Consider the following 25,837-nt stretch of genomic DNA (forward strand, 5'->3'; position numbering starts at 1 on the left):
CGTCTGAGCAAGTTCCAAAGTTGCCACCAAAACTTTTCATGTAATTTAGGGTCCCCTTAACACATTCAGAATAGTGGCTTGCTTTCTTCACGAAATTCCCACGGGACTTTATTTCATGACATTTGCTGCCGGACTATTATGGATGTTAAGACTTTGCTCGATAATCTTCATGATGAAGTATCCTGTTCTGTGTGTATGTGCCCCTTTACCGAGCCAAAACAGCTGCCTTGCTTGCACAGCTTCTGTCTTAAATGTCTGAATGGGATTCATCGAACGAGTCCAAGACAAGATGTCATATCATGTCCAGAATGTCGCAAAGAAATTAGGATCCCAGGAAGTGGAAATCCCAGCGAGTTTCCCACCAACTTCAGAATAAACAGCCTCCTGGATGTCTTGGCCATTAAAGAGTGCAACACAACTGGTGTGAAATGTGGAAACTGCGACAAGAGAAGCGCCAACTGTTTCTACTGTTTCCAGTGTTGCACCTTCTGGTGTGAAAACTGTATCACGGGACATAATATAATCCGAGCAAATAAAGAACATCGCGTGTTGGCGATAAAAGACTTTCAAGATCAGGACATTGAAGACGTGCTAAAGCGACCAGCATTTTGCCAGATTAAACGCCACGAAAACAAAGCGCTAGAGTTCTTTTGCAAGGATTGTAAAGTCGCCATTTGCAATTCTTGTGTTGTAACACTTCACGAAGGTCACGCCAAAGTGCTTCTGGAAGATGGAGCAAATGAACACAGGCTACGAATGGAGTCTCTGATTAAATCGCTCGACAAGAAAGGAGAGGAAAAGAGAAATGAAATCAGTAAACTCGACCAAAACAGCATTGATGTTCAGGTGCAAGTAGCTGACGTAAAAAGCAAAGTGCAGGCGACTGCAGATCAGATGATGGCAATCATTGAAGCGAGAAAGCAGGACATTTTTGGCGCAGTTGATAACCAAGCAAAAGAATCGCTCGAGTGTTTCGCGCTGAAAAAAGGCGAAGCTGAAAATCAACTTCATATCATTGAATCAGCTATCGAGGAAACCAGACAACTTTTGAGACGAAGTTCCAGCGCTGAAATCCTGGGATTTAATGAAACATTTGACACGATCCTTCAGGAACAAGAAGGCCAAGGTAAAAGTGACATTGAACGCATCCCTCGGTTTAATTTTACTGAAAATAAAGAACTACTTAGCGTGTTAAATACTAAGGGGGTCGGTTCTGTAAAAACTGTTTTTAAAAAAATTGAGACACAGCAATCAGGTGCAGAAGGAAAAGAAAACAGTATAGCAATTAGTGGGTTTAAAGGTAAACATGTCCGTGGCAGTTCTTTTGAGGTTGAGACCCAAACCAGGCGGTTCAGACCTGTGCTATCTTTTGGAGAAGTCGGTGGGTCTGTTGGAAAGCTCGATTCCCCATGGGGGGTGGCAGTGAATAATCGTAATGAAATAGCAGTAGCTGAGATTAATAACCACATGGTATCGGTATTCAGTAGTGACGGTACCCTCATAAGATCGTTTGGTGGACCGGGACGTAATCCGGGTAAATTTAACTTCCCTTCAGGGATAGCTTTTGATAACAATGGCAACATTATAGTAGCGGACCATTATAACAACAGGGTCCAGGTGTTCAGTGGGAATGGTAAGTTTCTTGCCAAGTTTGGTGACATAGGAAACCATGATCACCAGCTTCAGAGTCCTGAAGGTTTATCTGTCACCAGTAACGGTGATATTATTGTTGCTGATAAAGGTAACCAATTAATTAAGATATTTTCCCCCCGTGGGCAGTTCAAACGTAAATTTGGCGGACTAGGCTCTTTGTCCAATCCCTATCACTGTATCCAGACGGAGCAATTTTTTATTGTCTCAGACAGGGGTGAACACTGTATCAAAGTGTTTGATCTGGAGGGAAATGTTGTGTTTAAATTCGGTAAGGAGGGGAACAAGGAGGGCGAGTTCAATCGTCCTAGTTACTTGTCGGTTAACAGAGATGGACATGTGATGGTTTGTGATTCAGGGAATCACAGGGTTCAGGTGTTCGAGCTGAGCGGAAAGTTTGTAACAAAGTTTGGAACAAAAGGCAGTGGGAAAGGAGAGTTTGATTATCCAACGTCTACAGCAAATCTTAGTGATGGAAGGATAGTTGTGTCTGACTGTGGCAACCACCGAATCCAGATATTTGAGCTCATTTGATTTCTCACCTGTGATATAATATCGAGTAAATACTCATTGTTGATTCAGAAATTTCTGGATTTTTGTAAGAAGACGATTTTGAGAAATAATTATATTTGTAGTGTTTTCTAGAGGCCAGTAGCAGGTTACATCTCAAATCATGTCTTTTGATTGTTTTTCTTGGGCAACAGAGATTTTGTAAATGGACGACTTGTTGAGCAGTTTAAAACTAATATGTTGTGACATTTATTGCATTCTCCTATATCTACACTATATATTATTACTGTAACATAGATTTTGTTAATGAAATGTTTTTTAGGGGCTCAAAAGGCCGACATTACTTCTTAAATTTATTGTGTCTTATATAATTTACTGTAAGTAGCTGAATGTTGTTAAACAGGCGGTTTAGGAAAATTAGCACATTGTAGGTTGAAACAAGTAATTGCAAATAAATCTGTTCTACAATATATTTTCAAGTAATTTCACTCTTTTGGAATGTTTTAAGCATGTCAGTATAATGAAATTAACATTACAAAGGACAGAATGTTTTGTGACATAAGTAAATTAATATTTACTTGCAAGTAGATTTGTAATATACCATGTGGTGAGGTGTAAATAAATGGTAACTTTTGTTTTTTAAATGTGTGCGATGTGTAATGATGTTTGATGAAAGTCAGTTCAGAGTGGGAATGAAACTTTTATTTCTGCATTTGGACTTCCAACTTTTGACATCAGAGAAGGAACAACGAAAATGAGAACAAAAACAAAACAAATATCAGCCAATAATCACTACTTGATTGCTACATTTACATTATGAAGGAAGTGCTCCTAATCGTAATGTCAGTCTAGCAAAATTTACCAAGCACAAAATAGACAAATCTAATATGTATTACTTTTTATACTAAATTACCCTTGTAGTTAATGGAAAATTGAAAAACAAGTAAGCTAATATTAAAGCGCAGTAAAGTCTTGGACAGTCTCAGGAAAAAACTGTAATTTTTGCATTTTCTATTGGGAGACTTGCTTTTTGGGAGGGAATTAAAGAGTCTAGCATCATTGTCCTGGAATGTCAAATCCTCTACTTCAGTCCAGAAAAAAGCCAAGATATTCATACAATTTTTTTTAATATATTAAAGCTCACCATGTTCCGAGCTAAACAATGCTCACTCGTTCAACAATATTAACAACAACAACAACAACAACAACAATAATAATAATAATAATAATAATAATAATAATAATAATAATAATAATAATAATAATAATAATAATAATAATATACTTAATTATCCTCCTGGGGCTTTCCAGGGATAATAAAACAAAACAGGAAGAAACAAATAATTATTTGAAATAGAACATAACATGGTTAAGAATCCCAGCTGGCAGGAGGCAGACCAGCTGGCCATTTACAAACAAAACCGAGGAGATGAACCCGGGGCTACCGAGAAACAACTCCAGGGACTTCCTTATTCCAAGTCTGACGCCCTAACCACTCGACCACGCTGCCTGCTATGAATTGCACTTTTAATCATAGTAAGACTAAATAATGTCAGTATTGTAGAGTTTCATGAGGGTGTAGTTGGTCGTGTGCGAGTGAGCTTACCTAGGCGGGGTTAAGGAACAAGAAGGCGAGTTTGCTCGTAGGCCTAGCAATTGCTTTTTAATGCATTTCCCCTTTGAAATTCAATTTTCAAAAAGGGATGGTCGAAAGTAGAAATGTCTGTGAAATCATACAGAAACGTTTTAATTTCCATTATGTGTTAGACCAACATTCACTTTAAATAACGAATTCCATGAAGGACCTCATAATCACAAAATATTATGCAGTTCACTCTTACGCTTCTATGAATTACAGTAATAGCCCAAGTATAAGAACCTGAATTTTTCAATTCAGCCTAAATAGGTTCTTATATAAATGGTACTTAGAGCAAATTTAGGCTACCAAGGTTCTTAAAATTTGAATTTGATCTGAATATACTATATATATTATAAATATCATCTCATAATACAGTATAATGGCAAACACAATAGACATACAACATGGTACTTAAGCTTGAAACAAACAAAAGTTATGTCAAGTTACTTTTAAATAGATGATGATCTTAATTCAGCAGTTTCTACCTATACTCTTTCACAGCAACCCCACTGATAAGAACCTACCTTAAAATTTTAGCCTAAATAGGTTCTTATGTGGACGGGGCTTAAAATGAAAATTGTGGCCTAACAGCTTCTTAAAACCCAGGTTCTTATACGCGGGCTATTACTGTATGTCTAATTTGACTGAGCCCATCCGGCTTTGGGGTGGACAAATGCCCGACTCCTGGGACGTACAGTGAGGGAAAATGCTTTTATCAAAACCCAGACGGAGGAGGGGGGGGGGGGGGGATGGGCACTACGGGTATTGACTTATGTATAAACCATCGGTTCTTTTTTCCAACGGATATCCATATTCATTTGTGAAAAACAGCACCAAAAACAAGAAACACACACCCAGAAAAGAACTTGCTTCTACAATACAATCCACCGCGGCTCTACACATCAACGGGGTATCATCTTTTTCGCTTTTGAAAGCCTATCACTCTTAAGGCTCCAAACAGTTTTCAAAATATAAACTTATCTCAGAAATAGAAAACTTACGAAAAGTGTTGAACGTTTAGGGACCACCTCCCCAAATTATTCCAGAGCCCATCTCGGTGACGCGAACCGCAAAAAAATCAAGGCGGCGTACCATGAGGCATAAATGGCTTATTAAGCCATTATGGTTTTCTTGTTAAACGCGATTGATATTTCGACTCCTTGGCCAACCAAACAAAATGCGAACAACGTTCTTTACCTTTCACGTCATAGTTCATTTCAGTATGGCATCCACGAATCCTTGTAGCGTAGTTTGGTGCGAGTTCTGCGTTACGGTTACCACTGTTCACTTCCGCATTTGCGAGTTAGCTCACAGGAGTCTTTGATTAACAGCAGGAGAAAAAAAATGTTCACATTCTGAGCTTCAAGGTGATTTTTCCCAGTTCCAGTGATCACATCCCATTCCCATTGTGTCAATTCCCATTTTTCCAGTTCGAAAAGGACAAATCCCGGTTCCTATTTCACCTCTTCAGGACCCTTCTCTCGTGTCCTTACATGAACGCAGCCGTACCCAATATCCAGGTAAACAGCAAAAGTTCTCCGTTCCAATGGAACACGGAACAAAAACTCACTAACAGCGGCTCAGCATCGGAACAACGACTTAGGCCCAGTATTCAACGGTTTCATTCCGCCGAGCCGCCATTCCTTGAAAGCAAAGATATCCCTGGGGACGAGATTGCGGGAGCAAATGCACAAGCTTACGTGTTTCAGTTCTAATCCTTAAGAGAGACGATATTTGGGGAAGTGCACATGTTGTGAACTGAAGTTGAAAGAGGTCTGCTTAATTTGGTGAGGTTCACATTAGCGTGTTTTTACACCGGTTCAACGGCTTGCTGCCTACTTCATTTTCGAGCTATCATGAAGTTGCTGCCTGTTCTTTGTCAGTACTCATTCGTACAATAAGCAATTATTGGATGAGGTTGAGCATGATAGCGAGAATTATCAAGGCCGAGGTTTGTGTTATCTGCCGAAGCCGAAGGCTGAGGCGGATAACACAAACCGAGGCCTTGATAATTTCGCTATCATGCGAAAACCGAATCCAATAATTGTTTTATTATACAATTATAAATGTACAAGCGTTGAGACATTTCACAGAACAACAACAAAGTAAGCCACGCAATGACACGTTTCAGTGTAAACATCTTTATTAATGACAGCCGTGAATAACGTGTAAAGCGGAATTCAAAAGGTTTACAGAAAGGATTTAAGCTTAAAACATCTGAAAACGTTTCAGGAAAAACTGAATCGAACTGAAACTTTTGAACAAAATTCTAAAGTTAAGTTGTACGGTCTTTTGAAAAATGTTCCCGATTTGCGTTTAATGAATGTTGACATTACAGTTGAAGAAATTAAAATTTTTCGTTATCTCTGAATGAGAGTTCTGTACAATAAATTCCTCTTGAGAAAGGCTAATAACAGGAGATAACTGGTGCGGATTAATAGCCACTTCCTCACCTCTCACCTCGCACTCTGTCGTCAGGGTTTCCGACATTTTTCTCTTGGTTGAAATGTCAGTCCTGCTATAGCTCCGAATGCTGGATTCATTTCTGTGCCCGCTCACCGCCATGATATGCCTTGCTTCGAACCCGGACTTGTCCAGGATTGTAACCGCCGTTGCCCTGATCGAGTGATTGGTGTAACACTTTGAAAGTTTGGCTTCTCGAGAGATCCTTTTCATTTTTTCACCGAGCAAACGCTCTCCGACAACCATGTTATCGTACCACACTTGATCAGATATGCGGGCGTTTTTCTTCGGCCGCTGAAACAAAAATTCGTTTGAGGGATTCAGGTGCTGTATGTACCGTTCAAATGAAGCCACAGGACAGTGTGGTCCTGGTTTCTCGAACATCACGCCTCCTTCAAATCCTTCATCATTTTCTCGTCGGTTCTTTGTGAGTTCATCTGTTGTTTTGCACACATATTTTGCACCTTTGCCATCCGTGCTGAATGAAAAATCAGCTTTTTTGAGTTCACGAAGATTTTGCCTTCCTCGGCGACAAAAGTACAACATAACCTCGAAAAAAACTTTGTTTTGAAGCGTTTCCGGGCTGTTTTGGTTAAAAACATCGCTTTCGTACAGCTTTTTAAGATCTTCTTCGCAGATCGGTGGCGTGTGTTCGACTTTGGCGAGCCCTTGTCGTATTAGTTCAACGCACTTGGCGCCAAAAACTTTGTTTGCCTCGGCAAATGCTGGATCGTTTATTATATCGAAGCCAAGAGTCGCCTTGAAGTGTCTGCCCAGTCCAAATCTCAGGCTGTTGAGAGTGCTTTTGGAATAAGAAGTTCCATCGACTTTTCTAGCTTCGGCATAAAATAGTTTGAGAACGTTACTGATGCCATCTTTGGTTTGCGGTTCGGGAACTTTCTTCTCCTTCAAATACTGCTGTAAAACTCTAAGAGCTGTCTTGGTAGCTCGTTTGGTGTTCTTTGCGTCCTTGTCGTCAACAAGGCGTCCTAAATCCGCTTCTGAGATTGACGCGAATCTTGGAGCGGACTCCGCCATGACAATCTTGTTCAAACCGCCGGCTAGCTCGTCAGGTGACGAAAACCATTGTCTGCAAAAACGCGTCATACCTACATGCATAAACGCCAGTGTCTGTAGATGTGACGCGATGACACAGCGCCATCTAGAATTAGCGGGGTGCTTTTAGCCAATCAAAATTGAGATAGCATCAGCATTGTATAATAATTGCATTTATCTTCAACTGATTATTAAGCAACATGTTATAAACGGTCCCTTTGATGCCAGTTTTATCTGCGTTCGTCCTTACAATAACTGAAGATCTTGCGGAGTATTTCTTTTATTTGTCAATTAAAGGACATGGATACAAGTTTGCCTTATTGATAAGAATTGATGATCAATACGGGTTTATACAAAAAGGATTTTAACAAAATAAATTTAATCGTGGTGATATTAGCGTATGTTTTTCGATCACGGTGCTAACAGCAGGTTGCAGATGGTGAGCTTCGTCCCTAACGCCAAGATGCAGCTCAACTGGGGGTTTCTAACAAATACGGATATAAACAAGGAGAGCAGAACTACCGGCTGACGAATTGAGACATGTTTATTGAGTGTCATACCGTTGTGAAAAGAAGATAAACATTTTTCTCTTTGTGTTACTTGCAACGTAATGTTCCATGGCAAGATAAATTTCAGACGGGGTGCAACTCGTTCAATGTCGCCTGCAACTTGGTTCACAACGGCAAGGCCTAGCAAGTTATCATCATTATATTTTGAAGTTTTCGTAACACAGCTTTTGCCAAACAATCTTTGTCCCTCTCGTTTACATTCCCTACACCATTTGGTAGGATGATTAAGAGACAGTTATAGCAAGTTCCCATCTGTTTGTCATTATTAAGATTGTTTTTCGTTATAGTCCACGTGAAAGGATTATTTCCACGTCACATGTGACCGTATACATCCACAGAACTGTAAATACCCAGTAGATTACCGTAACACACGCATTCACTACTGGCTTAATTTTCCTCGCCTGAATTAATGGTGGGGGAATTCCTTGCTTGCGTCCTAATCAAAAGGTGGATTTTCTTTTTCGTCCCGTGTACTTGGAGTCTGGCCTCACTTCCCTAGAATTAAGAAAAAATAATTGAAGTTCATCTCTTCGTTCACGAAAACGAATAAGTATATTCCAATTGGCCAAAATGAGGGGCACTTTTTCACGTAACAGAGCACAAATGACACTACTTCAATGTGCTAAATAAAGGCCATTTATGTTCCAAACTGCCCTTAACATCACTTCATCATTTTAGTGACAAAGATTTTCCTTACCTTCCCTGCCGTCTTCTTCTGTCTTTCTTTTCTTTAATCCAATCTTTACTCTTTTTTATCGATTTTCCTCGTGGAACTCTAGCTCTTTCTCTGAAAGGGATTATAGAAAAAACTGGTCTCAAATATGAAATTCACTTTCCCGATACGCAGAATTTATTATGCGTTAGTTTCGGGTAATAAAACAGTTATTGTATCTTCACTGTTATCAATTGTCAAAATAACATTTTGATATTTTTTGATATAATTGTGACTTGCAGTATTTTTTATAGAATCAAAAAAGCAAAAATCGAGTATAATGTATGGCCATAAGACATGACAGAACTTTTTCTAGTTTTCTTACAGAAAAGGCCCAAAGCAGAGCTAGTCCAAGCTTAATATTTGGGACTTTCAACCACACTGCTGGAACCAATGAGTATTGAGCAGCACTCGGCACAAGTTGAAAAGACCACGTAACCAACAAGCAGCTACGTGGAGCCTACCACTGTTTCCTAGAGCGTGCCCACTGATCGAGATTCAGCGGTTACTGCTGAAGAATTGCGAACGAAATAGGGCGACGTATTTCTTTTGCCAGTTTAATTGATGCGGACAACAAACGAACTTACAAATTTGTCTGCCGCATTAACCTTCTGCAAGCGTTGCACTCTTGCTGATCTTGGTTTCATTTTATCTTTTTGCCCAAAATGTTGGTTGGGATTGGTTTAAATTCAGTCTCACTTTGGGGATGGGTTGGGTAGGTAAGGCTAGTAAGGCAGGACACAGTGTCCTCTTGCCTGTTTACCCGCCATTAGTGAGTTAAAAACTGAAACCAAAAACAAAGAAATAATAATTGTGTATGAAGTTACTTCAAATCAAATTTCCATGGCAATACCGGTCCTTTTATACGCCAGGCCCATACTACTACGTTTTCAATTCCCTCCAGTTTTGTCATCTCGAAAATATTTAAAAGTGTTGCATTTACACTAGGGTTTTCGGCACATTGTCTACCGTCCACACGAGACTAGAGGCTGAAAACTTTCACAAATGATTCATTTTCACTTCCAGGCCTATATATAACTTTTTTGTTTTGTCTGTTTTACTGCCGTAAGGATCAATTGTGCCATCAGTCAAGTATCATACTGATCCTGGATCCAGGTTTGCAAAATATCCGGCATCTCTAAACATCTTGACACTATAGTTTTGCCAAATTCGAGTTTTTGTCATCTTTTCGCCTTTCACGAAAAACGTTTATGGTTTGTTTAGATATACTTTTTATATGGCAACTGAATGAAATGGTTGCGTCGAAACGTTTTGGAAGAGTGTGTCTCAGGATCGAGCCACGCCCACAAAATGAAACTGCAAGACGTACCTTTTGTAGGAATCTTATTTCGACACCTTCCCTCAAAAGTCGGAACAACTCCACTGCTTTTTAACATCAAAAACACACGTCCAAAATAATGAAAAATGCGATATTTGGAATGATTTCACAATTTGGAGTGGTTTGTGCTTTGAACACGTATAATTGCTATTTCATGTCTTAGAAAATAACGAAGAAGGCACGGCACATTAAAAGAGCTTGTGAAGTCTTACATATGGAATTCTAAAAATTAGAAATTTTTCTTTTGAGTAACGAATTAACAGCGCTGGATCCTTTACCGTAAATGATCTGATCAGCAATAAACAATAGAACAAATAATATATTTCCCTTACCATGAAATAAGCCGTCAGTTATATACCTGCCCTGGAAAGCCCATTTAATGCACGGATTTGTAATGGTTTTCCTACACGAACAGGTCGAGAAGGAAGGCCGGCTAGAGACAGGCATTTCTTTTCACCCTACTCCCCACCGGAAAGTTTTGTTCATAGCCTAGGAGCTACGGTAGTAGATTATGATCGTTTCGCGCAAACACAAAAGTTTCTGTCAAACGAGCTTTCGTAGTCACCAAAAAGGTCGTTTGCATTTCAACATGCTAGATTTCATTCTGTGTTCCGACAGCGTGATATTGGAAATTATAACCTTTTCTCGGTTGACTAAAAGTCTTATTTACGTCCCTGCTCTTGCAAAAAGAAAGCCAACTTTACAGGATAAAACCTCACGAGTGTAAAGGAAAACAGACGCAGAAAATTAGTTAATCTCTCAAACATTTCCCTAAGGTAGTCTGATGTGAAAACATCTTGACAGCTTCTTAAAAGGTCATGCTCTCTTGGTCGCATAAACAATTCCTAGAAATTCAGGATATTTTTGAAACCATTCTGATACGATGTAACGTCAAAACATTGCAATCACCGCTCTGTGATTGGTCAATACCGGTATTGTAAGTCTGATAAGAAATAACATCCCGTCTAGAGAAAATAATTCATTGATCTCTCAACTGCATCATTTTGAATTCCAAACCTTCGCTTGGCGTCCTTCATTATGGATATTAAGACTTTGCTCGATAATCTTCATGATGAAGTCTCCTGTTCTGTGTGTATGTGCCCCTTTACCGAGCCAAAACAGCTGCCTTGCTTGCACAGCTTCTGTCTGAAATGTTTGAACGGGATTCATCGAACGAGTCCACGTCAAGATGTCATACCATGTCCAGAATGTCGCAAGGAAATTAGGATCCCAGGAAGTGGAAATCCCAGCGAGTTTCCAACCAACTTCAGAATAAACAGCCTCCTGGATGTGTTGGCCATTAGAGAGTGCAACACAACTGGCGTGAAATGTGGAAACTGCGACAAGACAAGCGCCAACTGTTTCTACTGTTTTGAGTGTTGCTTCTTCTGGTGTGAAAACTGTATCGGGGGACATAATATAATCCGAGCATATAAAGAACATCGGGTGCTGGCGATAAAAGATTTTCAAGATCAGGACATTGAAGACGTGCTAAAGCGACCAGCGTTTTGCCAGATTAAACGCCACGAAAACGAAGCGCTGAAGTTCTTTTGCAAGAACTGTAAAGTCGCCATTTGCAATTCTTGTGTTGTTACACTCCACGAAGGTCACGCCAAAGTGCTTCTGGAAGATGGAGCAAATGAACACAGGCTACGAATGGAGTCTCTGATTAAATCGCTTAACGAGAAAGCAGAGGAAAAGAGAAATGAAATCAGCGAACTCGACCAAAGCAGCATTGATGTTCAGGTGCAAGTAGCTGACGTAAAAAGCAAAGTGCAGGCGACTGCAGATCAGATGATGGCAATCATTGAAGCGAGGAAGCAGGACATTTTTGGCGCAGTTGATAACCAAGCGAAAGAATTGCTCGACTGTTTCGCGTTGAGAAAAGGCGAAGCTGAAAATCAACTTCATATCATTGAATCAGCTATCGAGGAAACCAGACAACTTTTGAGACGAAGTTCCAGCGCTGAAATCCTGGGATTTAATGAAACATTTGACACGATCCTTCAGGAACAAGAAGCCCAAGGTAAAAGTTACCTTGAACGCATCATTCGGTTTAATTTTACTGAAAATAAAGAACTACTTAGCATGTTAAACACTAAGGGGGTCGGTTTTGTAAAAACTGTTTTTAATAAAATTAAGACGCAGCAGTCAGGTGCAGAAGGAAAAGAAAATAGTAAAGCAATTAGTGGGTTTGAAGGAAAACATGTCCGTGGCAGTTCTTTTGAGGTCAAGACCCAAACCAGTCAAACCAGGCGGTTCAGACCTGTGCTATCTTTTGGAGCATTCGGTGAGTCTGTTGGAAAGCTTTATGGACCACGGGGGGTGGCAGTGAATAATGGAAATGAAATAGCAGTAGCTGAGTTTAGAAACCACAGGGTATCGGTATTCAGTAGTGACGGTACCCACTTAAGATCGTTTGGTAGAGAGGGACGTAATCCGGGTGAATTTAACTGCCCTTCAGGGATAGCTTTTGATAGCAATAGTAACATTGTAGTGGCGGACCGTGATAACAACAGGGTCCAGGTGTTCAGCGGGAATGGTAAATTTCTTACCAAATTTGGTGACAAAGGAAGCATTGATCACCAGCTTCAGTATCCTGAAGGTTTATCTGTCACCAGTAACGGTGATATTATTGTTACTGATAAAGGTAACAAATTAATCAAGATATTTTCCCCTCGTGGGCAGTTCAAACGTAAATTTGGCGGACAAGTCTTTTTGTCCTTTCCCTATCACTGTATCCAGACTGAGCAATATTTTATAGTCTCAGATTTTAATGAACACTGTGTCAAAGTGTTTGATCTGGAGGGAAATTTTGTGTTTAAATTCGGTAAGAAGGGCAAAAAGGAGGGTGAGTTCGATATGCCTGGTTACTTGTCGGTTAACAGAGACGGACATCTGATGGTTTGTGATCTAGGGAATCACAGGGTTCAGGTGTTCGAGCTGAGCGGAAAGTTTGTAACAAAGTTTGGAAAAAAAGGCAGTGGGAAAGGAGAGTTTGATCTGCCAGTGTCTACAGCAAATCTTAGTGATGGAAGGATAGTTGTGTCTGACAGAGAGAACAACCGAATCCAGATATTTGAGCTCATATGATATCTCACCTGTGATATGATATCGATAAAGTACTCATTGTTGATTCAGAAATTTCTGAATTTTTGTAAAAAGCCTATTTTGAAAAATAATTATGTTTGTAGCGTTTCCCAGAGGCCAGTAGCAGGTTATATCTCAAGTGATGTCTTTTATTTGATTGTTTTTCTTGGTCAACAGAGATTTTGTAAATGAACGTGCTGTGGAGCAGTTCAAAACTAAGATGGTTATACCATTTATTGCATTCTACTATAAATACATTATATATTATTACAACTGTATTACGAAACAGTTATTTTTTTTGCTTCTAGCATAGGTTTTGTTAATGGAATGCTTTTTAAGGGCTCAAAAGGCCAAGATTATTCCTTAACTTTTTTGTCTCATATAATTTACTGTAAGCAGCTGAATCCTGTTAAACAGGCGACCTAAGAAAATTAGTACATTGTAGGGTGAAGCTCAGGATTGTAAATAAATCTTTTCTACAATAGATTTTCAAGTGATTTTACTCTTTTGTATGTTTTTAGCATGTCAGTGTAATGAAATTAACATTGCAAAGGACAATGTTTTGTGACATAAATATATTCTTATTTAGTTACAAGTAGTCATAAGTATATAGTGTAACATTTCATGTAGTGAGGTGTAAATAAATGGTAACTTTTGTTTTTAAATGTGTGTGACGTGTAATTATATTTAATGATGGTCAGTTTGGAGCGGGAATGAAACTTTTATTTCTGCATTTGGACTTCAATATTTTGAGACAAAAGAAGAAGGAACAACGAAAATAAGAAGGAATGCAAAAACAATTATCAACCAGTAATCACTAATTGATTACAAGGAAAGCTTGCTCGTGGGCAAGCAATATTATTTAATGCATTTCCCTTTTGAAATTCAAACAACAGGAACATAATTATTTTCAAAAAGTGCTGGTCGAAAGAAGTCATGTCTGTGAAATCAAACAGAAATTATTACATAGTCCGCGTGCTTCCCTATCTAATTCCTATTAGCGTCATCGTAGTACATTTCTCAACATACGCACGGCCGTGCGTCCATAAAATGACGTGTGCAACTTGCAGACAAACTTCGGTTCCCGTCGCTTAGTTTTAGTTTGTATAAACTAATTCATGTAAAGAAGCAAATTTTCATTGACAAGTTCAGATGAAATGTCCTCGTTCAGACGATACTATTGTTGCGTGTTTGTAAACAGCTGATAAGAACCTTTGTTTTTCGGTACAGCGCATTGAGAGAATTTTGCAATCAATCACAAATAAAAACCGTTTTCCGCGTACTACTTTTCAATACTTTGTTGTCACTTTATTATAAAAGAATTGGTTCATGCTTTAAGCTGTGCGTATATCGAGTTTATGGATGCACTTGGGAAGTTTGGAGAACACTCAAGAAGCAAGAGTTGCTCTCGACGCTCGTGTTCCCCAAACTTCCCATATGTATCCATAACTTGATATACGCACACTAAGCATAAACCAATTCTTAAATGTTACAATTTCCATTATTTGTACGAACAATATTCCCTTTAAACAACGAATTCCATGAAGGACCCGACAATTGTAAAATATTTAAATTATGCAATTAACTTTTATGCTTCAATGAATTATGTCTCATTTGACTGAGCCAACCCGGCTCTCTGGGGTGGACAAATGCTCGGCTCCTGGGACGTACGGTGAGGAAAAATGCCTCATCAAAACCCGGCCGGGGAGGGGAGGGGGGAGGGGAGGTGGGCACTGCTGGTATGGCCTGATGCATAAACCATCAGTTCTTTTTTCTTATACCACCATTTCTTGATCTTGCCTGTTGAAACATTACTAAGAAATTTTAAACACTTTCGTTTACCTTTGACCGCTGAATTGCACAGTATCCGGTATGCCTTTAGTATCTTCAGTGCCAAGACCCTGTCACAATAAAAACACAGACACGTTTTTTAACTGTTTAAGCCCCGGTATCAACCTCACTAGACTACCAGTAGTCCCTGATTTTTCATAGGGATAGTAAGGTGGGGAAAACTTCGCGTGCGCGCGCGCGCGCGCGCGCGAAAATTGCTTCCCGCGAGGAGACACGACGTGTCCCCTCGCTGGAGACAATTTTCGCGCTCGCGCGCGCGCGTAGTTCACTTGCTGTACAATTCTCTTCTGAAGAAAAATAAAGGACACTTGTAGTCTACAACTTCACTGTTCTCTTCATTTCTTGGTAGTAGTTTGGGGGATTTGTTTTAAGTGGAAAGTGAAAAGTTTACTTAGGCATGCAAATGATGAAAAAAGGTTCATTGTAGGACGATCGTGTCGCACACAATTCTTTTGCACCCAGGCTGAAATTCATCATGTAATTACAAGGAGATCCTTGCTGAAACTTGCCATGTAACTGAGTTCTTAGTGAAGGTCACCTTCAAAAGTACGTGCAAGTATCTGTTTTATTGTCAGCTGATCATTTCATTGTCTTTGAAAATTGACATGATTTGTCCTTAAAAGTTGGTTCTGTGTTTATTTATTTATTTATTTATTTATTTATTTTTTGACCACACGGAATGAACTCTATGAAATAGCTCTTAACCTTGCCGGAGACTATTCAAACTAACAGGCTGAGACAAAAGAGAATCCAATGCTTTGTTAATTTTTTTTCAATTCAAACAGAGAATATTCAGGTAAGGTATTATAGGCTAATTCTTTGAATTAAAGCCGCTTAAGGCTAATTATTGCACTTTTGTTAACCATTTTAAGCTACAAAGAGTTACAAAATTGAATTGCACAATGGTCATTGAAATGCTGCAAAATCTCGGCGGCCAAAAACGCGCCAACATTAGTGGTGAGATCTCCCCAAGATCTCGGCCGAGATCGCGGCGAGATGAAAATCTCGGCGGCCAAAAACACGCCGAGATCTTGGAAAAATTTTCACAAGGGTAACCATTATAAGCTACAAAGAGTTACAAAATTCAATTGCACAATGGTCATTGAAATGCTGCGAAAAAAAAGTACTTTGTTAAACCAGGATCAAACTAACCTTTGGGAGTTTGTCTACAACAACACCAGCAAATAGACACAAGAATATTCTGAGATAAAGATATAATAAAAAAGAATGAATCACTACATAAAAAGTATACTGAGAAACAACAAACAAAAATGATAGATGACATTATTTCTTTTCATACTATCACTACAAGGGACAACATAGTCTCCTACCCAGCCACTGTTTGGCTTGTCACGCAATGCTCTGGGAGGAGCATTGCGTGACAAGCCAAAAAATAATTAATCAATAAAGACTGTTTGGACTATCTCCACACAACATGAATGTCAAGATGTTGCAGCCAAGTTTTATAATTTGATGAATATAATTTATAGGCTTATGGCTGCTCAAGTGTAACTTCATTATGTTTTGAACAACTAGCCATCAACTAGAAGTACTAATTATCGATACTTTAATAATAAATAATCAAATAATGTTATGTATCTAGCCTGCATGTACATGTAGTCCTGGTAAATTGAATCATGAAGGTTCTCTTGTGTAAGTATAAGTGTTGCAAATGGATGTTGTCATTTAGTTAAGGCACCTTGCTGTCACTAGTTAAATGTACCCTGTAGCTGTACTCACTTTTTAGCTCTGGTACTGTTAGGATAATCAACAACAAGACCTCCGGTAAATCCAGCTTTCATGGCCTGTGATGTGATTAACTCAACCTGTAAGTGAAAAGTGATATGTAGATTAAATTAGTCCATCTTTTAGCTTCACCTTCATTATTCCGCCTGTTTTGTGATCATGAAACTTCAAAATGGTGGGAAGAGACACTGACAAGCAGTAGATCATGTGACCTTAAAACCAACCAATAGCACTGAAGGTAAAGGTACATGTAAAATCAAACCAACCTAGTTCCCAGGGTGGGATGGGAGGGTTCCTGGGATGTGAAGACGGGAGACCATGAGAAGGAGGTTGAAGTCACACTTTGAGACTACATGTAGCTGGAAGATACAGCTACATCCATGTCCAAAACTGTCGCAAAGATGGGAACCATAATAGCAATTTATGGTGAGTATATTTTGCAAGGACTATCAAACCTTGAATAAGATTTGAATATGGACCATGCATCATATTATTACATCAACGCAATGCAAGTTGCAAAATTATTGTCAATGGACTGTACATAATGTACAGATCACTGTCCTTTCTTGCGGACTGTCATTTGTGGTTGACAGAGTGTGTTTGTGAATCAATGTTGTAAATATGATTCGGCTGAGAATTATCCTGATAGCATGGATAGGGTAGGGTTACCCCTTGCATTTTGTCCCAGTACCCATTTGAAAATACACCAGGGTAGAGAGCACTTAACATATTAGAGAAAAGTTGTGGGTTTTTTTAAAGTAAACAACACAGCAACATAACTGGGAAACAACCTATCTGACTATAAGTCTCACATACTAACAACCATAGTACCACACCTTCGGAACTAATAGCAAGCCCTCTGTGATTTTGAAATAACCACTAACTACAATTAAATTTTTCACACATTGGCCAGGGTCATCTATTGCCACCATCTGGGTTGGAGATTGGACTGTAACTCTCTACGTGTGGGTGGGTGGGTGAGAAGCAGGTGGGTGGCAGGGGTACACTCTAACTTTATTCCAGGGTCTCGGAAATCATCAAATGAAATATACCTGTTGAGGATTTTCTGGGTAAAACTGAAACACTGCTCTGCTTCCTCGACTCTGATTAAAATGTAACAAAGAAAATTACAGTTACCACAGCTAACGAGTCAAAATGGTGGTAGTTCCATGTATGGGTCTGGGCAGGGGGGAGCTGAGGGTGGGAGGGGGGAGGGATTAGAATACCCTTGATTCTTGAACTTGTGCCTTAAGTCTTCCAAAATTACTAATTAAAATGTATTTATACAAAAAAAGAAAAAAATCCAAGTCCAAATTTAACACCAGGTTTTAAGCCAAAATTGAAAGTAAAGTTGGACGTCCAAGGGGTCATCTATCTCCCACAAAATGTTTAAACAATTACGAGAACTCTCACTGAATTGTTTTCAAAACATGGGCATGCACAGACCACCTGAACACCTTTTGGCTAGAGCCTTGTTTTCCAGTAATGTAGCTGGCTGTTTAAATTTGCTGGGGCTGTCAGTGAATTCTTCGGCTTCCTACACTTATACTTGATAAAATTTGCATCTGTGCATCATTATAATTATACTTTATTACTGTATGCTAGAATAAAATGTTTATTTAGTTATATCTTTTTTATGTGTTGTCTTAATTATTTCAATCTTCTAAGAAATTTCTTAATGGTTTTTGAGAATTTAATTTCCTAGAAAATACTGATACCATAAAGAGAAGGTACAAATGCATCAGTAATTCCAAGTGAGTAAATTTGGACTTCTCCTACAAAAAATTTCTCAAATCTGTCTCTTACTGTTTAGCACTTCAAAAAGGTACAGTAAACAAAAACACTACCATCTCAAAGAAAAACCTTACCATAGCACTATACAGTGAGCTGAAGAATTTATAAAGTCTTTTTGCAGGATTATGTCCCTTCTTGTCAGCATTACAAAGCCATTGGAGAGCAGATATGCTGTAAAGAAAAAAACAGGGAAAATAACCAGTGGGTTAGGTGAAGACCTCGCAGAGAGAAGGGGACAGAGCAAAAAGCTTCTCCATCATCCACAAGGTGAGCTTGCAGTAGAGAAAGACAGCTTCAAGGATGTCTGCAAACGTGACCTCAAGGCAATGAAGATTGGGCCTGATAATTATTGGGAAGCCCTTGCAATCTTGTACCCAGAGTCCTCAGGCTTTTCGGCTAGCAGTTAGTCACCAGGAGAGACTCTAGGGCTCCCCTGGCAACCAATCGCTGGCCAAAGAGCCTGAGGACTGGGTATGAGATTGAAGACCTTGCTGCAGACTGTAGCACCTGACAAATGGCTGTCCAAAAGGGCCTCATTTTTGCTGAAGAAACCTGGCAAGAACACTTGGAGCAAAGGAGTATCCAGCAGAAGAGATGAGGGTCAGGTCAGGCCCCCTAAGCCCTAGACCTCCAGCCTCCACAGTCACAGAGAATGCTGTTCAAAATATTTAATCATCTCTGAGACCTAACCACAGTCCATCGTCTGATGCCTACTACTACTTTTTGGAACAAAACATGGGAACTGGGTCCCTTAAATCCACCACTGATAGTCTTCTAGCTGTAGCTTTCAGGATAGTTGAGTAGGATAGCTAAACAAGCTAAGTGCTACACCCTATTTACAAGTATCTTGGCCTATTTGCTTCCTGTGGATTTTGGTTCACATGATAGATCACCCCCTAGACTACTTTGAAAAGGTCTGCTTGCAGTGTATGCCAATGATAATGTTCCCTTGTTCCTCTCAGCTAGTGGCAAGTACAAGGACAGTAGCAGCTGTAAACCATAGCCAAGAGACATAAAATTTTCAGTAAGTTGGAAAGTTGAAAAGAATCAGATACTTAACTGTTGAATTCTTACCTAATACAGCCATCAAATGTTCCAGGTTTAAAGCAGAGTCCTTGCCCTACATCATGAAGAAACAAATCCCCCTCTACTTCTCTTTCAACTGCTACATCTGAGATTTCAACAAAGCATACAGTGATTCAGTAAATTAAATTTATAACAATTACTATATCCGAAACCTTATTTGCAAGCTTACTTAAAGAAGAATTTCAAAACATTACAGGTTTGTACATGTACCTAACATTGCTTCACTGATATCAAGACCAATCCAGTGATGTCCTTGCTCTGTCAGCACTTCCCCACTTAAACCTGATCCACATCTTAAAGATGCAAAAAAAAGATGACAAATCTCTTAACAGTGGCCAAATTACCTTCTCAGCACAATAATTTAAAACCAATTTATTCACTATTCACAAAAGTAAAAATGATCCATAAAAAATGCATTACCCAATGTCAAGAAGATAGCAGGGTTTATCCTCTGGTAAATTTAGCAGCTCTATTGCTCTCTGGGTCAGCTGTACTTGAATCTCAATCATTCTTGTGCTGAAATTTGAGTAAAACTTTAAATTATTTTATGGATCACTGGATCATCAGTGATGACATTCAATAATCAAAACCTACAATACATGCAAGGGGTTCCCCTTGCCCTCCCTCTCCCCTACACATTTTGCTTCCTTCTCCCTCCTATATGTAGCTGTAATAGGGAATCATTGATCAACCTGGGCAAGAAACAGAGTCTTCTTGCTGTTTATTCCCACAATCTTAGAGCTTGGAACAGCTTGTTATTGTTTTCAAAATCATTACCATACCCATTATCACTATCAGATTATTAAACTTCAGGTTTCGCTATTGTCACCACCACCACCAACACTATCATCGTCATTATCAAAACTCGTTGTGTGGTGCCAAAGGGTATGGTTAAATTTGAACCATTTTGATCTGAAATAGGGTATAGACTTTATCAATTTCAGTCTTAAGTCCGATTTTACAGTAATGGGTATGAAGGCTAGAGATCCCCGCTCCCCCCCCCCCCCCCCCCACACCAGGTCTGAAAATGACTATGAATTTTTGAAGCCAGGTTTGAAAAAAGGATACTGGAAATTTAAACATTTTGGTCTGAAATTGGGTCAGGGTTTGGGGAATGAAGCCACATACCCCAACCAAAAATTTCATGGAGTACCCCCGCCTCCTCCCCCCCCCCTGCGGCACCGAGGGACAAAAACCTTAATTTCGTTATCATGAAGGTCATCTTGTTTTCCTTTAGATCTCTTGCTTTTTGTGTAAATCTGCATAAATCTCGTAAATCTCATCCCAGACTAACACAGAAACTTTACATCACTGTCCACATCATCACTGCCAGCATCATCTTCATTCCCATTGTCACCAAAACAAACACTAACGCCATCATCATAGCCATTATGCGCCGATCAAATCGAAACTTCAACATCCCCCCCCCCCGGGCAAACCCTGGGCATTTGACTATTTTCTGTGCCCCGGGAGTGGAGAATTTGACGGGTAAGGCCTTCCCCGGGGGTGGGGAATTTGACCTTGCCTGGGTGGGGTGGGGAAAATTGAACCGGAAGTGTCAGGTTTCAAATCGCTCTTTTTTTGGGCGCCGAAGTCGCTAACAGCTATAAACACGTGTTTGGACGAGATGGAAGAGTTTAAAGGAAGACATATAGCATTTATGAGCGATTGGCTTACAAGAAAGGTCTTCAAAAGTGAGAGTGCTTAAATATTAATTATTTTTATAGATTGTATATAAATGATGTAGATTTTTTATACAATGAGTCAAGCTGCCGCTTTGTCCCGCAGTGAATAGTGAAAGAAATAAACACTGTCGAATGAAAAACCGCTTTGGCTTAAATTGCAGAATATCCTGCCACTCGAACAACAATCTACGTACCCGGCTAACTAATGAATATGTATTTCTAGTTCTTTAAGCGATGTAGATTTTTCATGCAATGAGTCAAGCTGTGCCTTTGTCCCGCATTTGTGTCTACAGAGGTTTTTAGAATATCCATATAACAGCAGTGAACAGTGAAAGAAACAAAAAATGTCGAATGAAAAACCGCCGCTGCAGAATGCCCTGCCACTCGAACAGTCTACATAGCCGGCTAGCTAACTCATTTGAAAAACGACTTAATAAATTCAATTTCCAATCATTTTTAAATAGTTTCAATGTTGAAGTTGTGGTTTTTGTAGTAACTCATGACAGGAGCCGACAACGATTGTTCTTTAGGAGGGGCATTTGACAGACAAATCCGACGATAAGGTAGGGCATTTGAACACCATTTTGCCCCGAGGGGGCGGGAATTTGAACGATCCAATCTTCAAAAGTTCAAATGCCCGGGGTTTGCCCGGGGGGGGGGATGTTGAAGTTTCGAGTTGATCGGCGCATTACCACCATCATAAAAGTTATCATTTTCAACAAAATCAATGTTATAATCATAACCACCATGCACCAACATTAACATAAACATCATCTGACGTCATTATCACGATCATCATCATCATAACTTTAATTCACGTTGCAGATACAAAACCACGTGCTAGAATTCTGTTGTAAACAACTTAAAAAATCCATGCACTCACTTTGAAGTGTATTTGCGGGCTTCCTCGTCATTGTAAAACTACCGAACGAAAGGAAGACAAACAAATGACATTCAAGTCGAGAAACAATAGTTAAGTTGAGGAAACAAACACATAAATCTTACCACTTCGGGAGGAGCTTGATGCTCAGGCCGTCTTCCAGAAGCCATGTTGGAAAAATAGTTACTTCGATCAGCGGAGGCACAAGAGAGGTACAATACGTGTTTCCATACATGACGAAAATAGGCTAAAATTGCGACCACATATTTTAAAACCAGCGGTATCACGCAGGAAAATATAGTAATGGCGAATTTGCCGGTTGGAAGTTCTGTAGCATTATGAGTTTTTTGACCAAGATTTTGATGCAGAATGCATCGTTCATACGGTGGAGTGTGTTAAGGAAGAATCTGTTATGTGCTGCGCCCGTGTATTGTTTGCATAGTCTACCAGGATCGCGTTCATCTTCTCTTAAACCGGGCTTGACATACAGCTACAGTACAGGCCCGGGTCACCGAAAACCTACAAAGAAGAACTACTACAGAATACTTGGGGTATCGCCCAAAGCCACCCAGGCACAGATCAAAAACGCGTTTTACAAGCTCTCGCTCAAGCACCATCCAGACAAGCATAAAGGCAGTGAAGAATCACACGATAGATTCCAAGAAATCAGCGAGGCCTATAACGTCATTGGAAATCTCGAAGAGAGGAAAATTTATGATCGAGAACTCATTGTAGATGGTCAGCTAAGCGCAGATCAAGCTCACGCTTATCATCCGCCAGCATCGCCTTCTAAACCTCGCAAATCGATTTACAATTTCGACGAATGGACCAGGGCGCACTATTCAAGACAACTCGACAAAAATCAGCAGTCAAAGTGGCAGAAGGTTGAGGATCTGGAGGAATTGAACAAGCCTAAAATGAAAGTCGGCTCATTTAGAATAATTGTGCTGGCGGCAACTGTAGTGGTCTTTGTTATTTCATATAAAATACATCTCTGGAGAGTCGAGCTCGATGACTATAATAATTAGCTGTTTATGGCTAAGCAGTGATCCAGTTTAATCAGACCAGGTTTAAATTTTCTTTTAAATGTGTAAAGTAACGAGAGTAACGATTTAGAAGGTACAATTTTTGCTTACGACTGTGAGTGTCACATGCGATTTCTAGAGAGGAAAAATCGCACACAACTTTCGTCATTCACCATTGCCTATACCTACGATTGTCGTAGAATTTTAAAACATGTTTTGAAATCCTATGACATCTTTTGTGACGTACACGACAGTCGTAAGCGGGTTGTAGGTTTGATTTACACGAGAAAATTCGTGTCGTAGGCCTGTCGTAAGCTTGTCGCATGCGACAGAGTCGTACCGTGTAAATCGCCCTTAAGAGATCTTGCCCTTACTTGATATAACATAACAACGGATGAAAGAATAAGATGCTGTTGTGTTTCATTTCATTGTTGATGAAAAAATCTGATCAACACAGAGAAAGCCTGTAATCTGATAGTAATTAAAAAATGACAAACTAAACTTATTGGTTAACTACCAGTAAACTGACAAGCAACATTTTACTGACCTTACATATGGCTATGCTCAGAGATGTTGAGGTTGTCTTCTTTACCTCTGAGTTAAGGACTTGAACCGTCTCCACTCTAGTAGTTGACCAAATGTTAGTCACAAGTCATCAGGTTGCCAGTGGTTTTCTCAAGTGTTGATTACTAAAAGCCAACTATTAGACAGGTCTACTTTAAATTATTTTTATGTGGCTGGCATTGAATCAATGATCTAACATACGGGCCACGTGATTGTATTGTTCATGCATCACAAGCAGCCCCACTTCCACTGCACTTTTTTTGAAAGAATAATCTTTCATGTAGTTAATTAAATTAAACTGTATGTGTTTTATCTTGATCAGAGAAGAGACTTTGACAGAAAACCTCCAGCACCCAAGGTATACCTGTCATACCTGTGTAGGCTGTTTATATCTTTCAAGCCTACAGATTTACAGACACCCAGGGGAAGCCTTGGTAGCTGAACTCTTCAATAATATATTTATGTTGCATGTAAATGTACAGATGTTACACAGGACAATTTTTAACACAGCAGTAATTGTGCAACAGCACAGACAACTTTTAACATAGCAATAGTGTTGCAGAAACACAAGTTTTTTATCTGTCTGAAAAACCATGCAATGCATTGCTGCAGCAAGTGCCTCGTTCCCAGTTGTCCGTGCCGAAAAAATGAGTTAAAAATTAAACCTGCGAAAAGTGGGGATGCATTAGAAGATGGGAAGGAGAGGTTAGGGTTAGGGTTATTTTTCTCCTTGCCATCACCCCCCTGTTTGCACCTTGTTCCCAAGTCATCCTGATCACACTCCACGCTTGATTCACTGTATTGCACTCCACACTCAGCTGGAATAGCTGGTGAAGGAGGCAGCCACAACAAAATTTTGCGTTAAAAGTTGTCCACATGCTATGTTGCATTAAAATAATTGTTGTCAAAAGTTGTCTTGCATTGTGTAACATCACCTTAATAGGGACTGAATTCAAGTTTATAACAGAAATACCGTTTTATATATTAATCATTCCAGTTTATACTTTAATTAAATTATTTATCAATACCATGACTAACCTCTTCACATGAAGACAGTTGTTAATAATTGTCTATGTGAGTTTAAAAATGGAACTTATGCTCTTTTGGACTGAATAAACTATAATTTGTAATACATTTTGCAAGGGCAGGTTTGGCTGCACAGTTTTGGAGATAACGGCAACTACCAGAGAATAAAAAAAACAACCATTTTGCTTGAGTTCTGAACACTTCCTGTGCCTTTCGTAGCCATTGATCTTCTGTTGAAATTATTTGGTTCCAGCTCCACAAAACAAAGAATTGACATTGAGTTCTTGTCATTCTCCCTGTGACAGGTGCAAACCTCAAGTGAAAAGTTTCGGACCTGTAGACTTCATTTCCTTAGACAGAAAATGAGGGGTTCAGGGAGGGAGGTGGGTGGGGAAGAGTGGAGGACTCTCCTATCCTTGTAGGCTTAGTTCTAACATACTGTTCACCCAACTGCAACATAGCATGTGAGATACTGTTTCAGTAAACTTGTATGAGCTTAAGCGCAGCTGACATCAGTACCTGACAGTGTAAAGTTATTTCTTCTACTGGTCACGCTGACGATAATATTAATGAGACTGGACATGGAAACAAACCAGTTGTAACATCTATCAGAGAATGAATTTCATTCCAAGATGGCAGACAACAAGACAAACTTATTTTGGTCAGAACTACATTGCTGAGATTTTCTTGCCATGGAGCAAAAAAAGTTGATCTAAGGAAACAACACACTGGCACACACCCAGACTTGATTCAGCTATCATGGCACTCAATGCATCCTGTAAAATGCAGTGTACCACCCTTTACATTGTGGTGAAATTTCAATAGCAGATGTTAAACTGTTAACTACTATAAACAATTTGAAACTACAGGGGGGGGGGGGGGGGGCAATGGACTTGTAATCTGGAGGTCCAGGGTTCAAGTCCCGCTCTGACCACTTGGATTTGTTTTACGGTAGCTCCGTTTTCAAATCCAAGGCCACGCTTTGGAAATTAATAGCCCACAAGTTGGGATTTTTAACATAATATTATGTTATGTTCTGTTTGTATATGATTTCACTGATTTATAGTGTCCCCAATAATCACTACTAACAGTGTTGAAATACTTAATGAACAACACTTAAATAAACTTATTTAAACTATTATTATATTTATT

At 39.4% G+C, this 25,837-nt stretch overlaps 6 protein-coding genes across 9 annotated transcripts in view; 4 read left to right on the forward strand and 2 right to left on the reverse strand.

The window, feature by feature from the left end:
- Nucleotides 1-13,693, forward strand: part of LOC146466773 (E3 ubiquitin-protein ligase TRIM71-like) — a 74,898-nt gene extending 61,205 nt beyond the window's left edge. Inside the window, exon 2 of the mRNA XM_085126605.1 lies at nt 13,425-13,693. The gene's annotated coding sequence lies outside the window, so the exon portion shown is untranslated. The remainder of the gene's footprint in view (nt 1-13,424) is intronic.
- LOC146466772 (18S rRNA (guanine-N(7))-methyltransferase-like) overlaps nt 1-22,373 on the reverse strand; it is an 84,762-nt gene extending 62,389 nt beyond the window's left edge. For 2 of the 4 annotated variants that reach the window (XM_085126617.1, XM_085126618.1), the window contains exons 1-10: nt 22,196-22,340; nt 22,074-22,111; nt 19,926-20,021; nt 19,716-19,798; nt 19,494-19,590; nt 18,494-18,590; nt 17,678-17,728; nt 16,620-16,705; nt 16,032-16,080; nt 14,871-14,929 (exon numbers count right to left, since the gene is read on the reverse strand). In XM_085126617.1, the coding sequence (XP_084982743.1) occupies nt 14,871-14,929; nt 16,032-16,080; nt 16,620-16,705; nt 17,678-17,728; nt 18,494-18,590; nt 19,494-19,590; nt 19,716-19,798; nt 19,926-20,021; nt 22,074-22,111; nt 22,196-22,240 (701 nt within the window). In that variant the 5' untranslated portion in view covers nt 22,241-22,340. Of the gene's footprint in view, nt 1-7,844; nt 8,383-8,584; nt 8,675-14,870; nt 14,930-16,031; nt 16,081-16,619; nt 16,706-17,677; nt 17,729-18,493; nt 18,591-19,493; nt 19,591-19,715; nt 19,799-19,925; nt 20,022-22,073; nt 22,112-22,195 lie in introns of those variants that run through there. The other 2 variants (XM_085126619.1, XM_085126616.1) reach the window with 2 other exon arrangements.
- LOC146466776 (E3 ubiquitin-protein ligase TRIM71-like) lies at nt 139-13,693 on the forward strand. The gene is made up of 2 exons (XM_085126606.1): nt 139-2,541; nt 13,425-13,693. The coding sequence occupies exon 1, from the start codon at nt 139-141 to the stop codon at nt 2,182-2,184; it is 2,046 nt and encodes a 681-aa protein (XP_084982732.1). The 3' UTR covers nt 2,185-2,541; nt 13,425-13,693.
- LOC146466777 (uncharacterized protein KIAA1958 homolog) lies at nt 5,692-7,300 on the reverse strand. Its single transcript, XM_085126673.1, has one exon. It carries the CDS (start codon nt 7,298-7,300, stop codon nt 6,116-6,118), a length of 1,185 nt encoding a protein of 394 aa, XP_084982799.1. The 3' UTR covers nt 5,692-6,115.
- LOC146466778 (E3 ubiquitin-protein ligase TRIM71-like) lies at nt 10,642-13,389 on the forward strand. The gene has a single exon (XM_085126604.1). It carries the CDS (start codon nt 10,977-10,979, stop codon nt 13,029-13,031), a length of 2,055 nt encoding a protein of 684 aa, XP_084982730.1. The 5' UTR covers nt 10,642-10,976; the 3' UTR covers nt 13,032-13,389.
- A 35-nt stretch (nt 22,374-22,408) lies between the features above and the next one.
- On the forward strand, nt 22,409-24,791 carry LOC146466779 (dnaJ homolog subfamily C member 30, mitochondrial-like). The gene has a single exon (XM_085126620.1). It carries the CDS (start codon nt 22,409-22,411, stop codon nt 23,096-23,098), a length of 690 nt encoding a protein of 229 aa, XP_084982746.1. The 3' UTR covers nt 23,099-24,791.
- Nucleotides 24,792-25,837: the final 1,046 nt, after the last annotated feature.

Source organism: Pavona decussata, unplaced genomic scaffold, assembly GCF_977016875.1.
Source record: "Pavona decussata unplaced genomic scaffold, jaPavDecu1.1 SCAFFOLD_140, whole genome shotgun sequence".
Classification (NCBI taxonomy): Eukaryota; Metazoa; Cnidaria; class Anthozoa; order Scleractinia; family Agariciidae; genus Pavona; species Pavona decussata.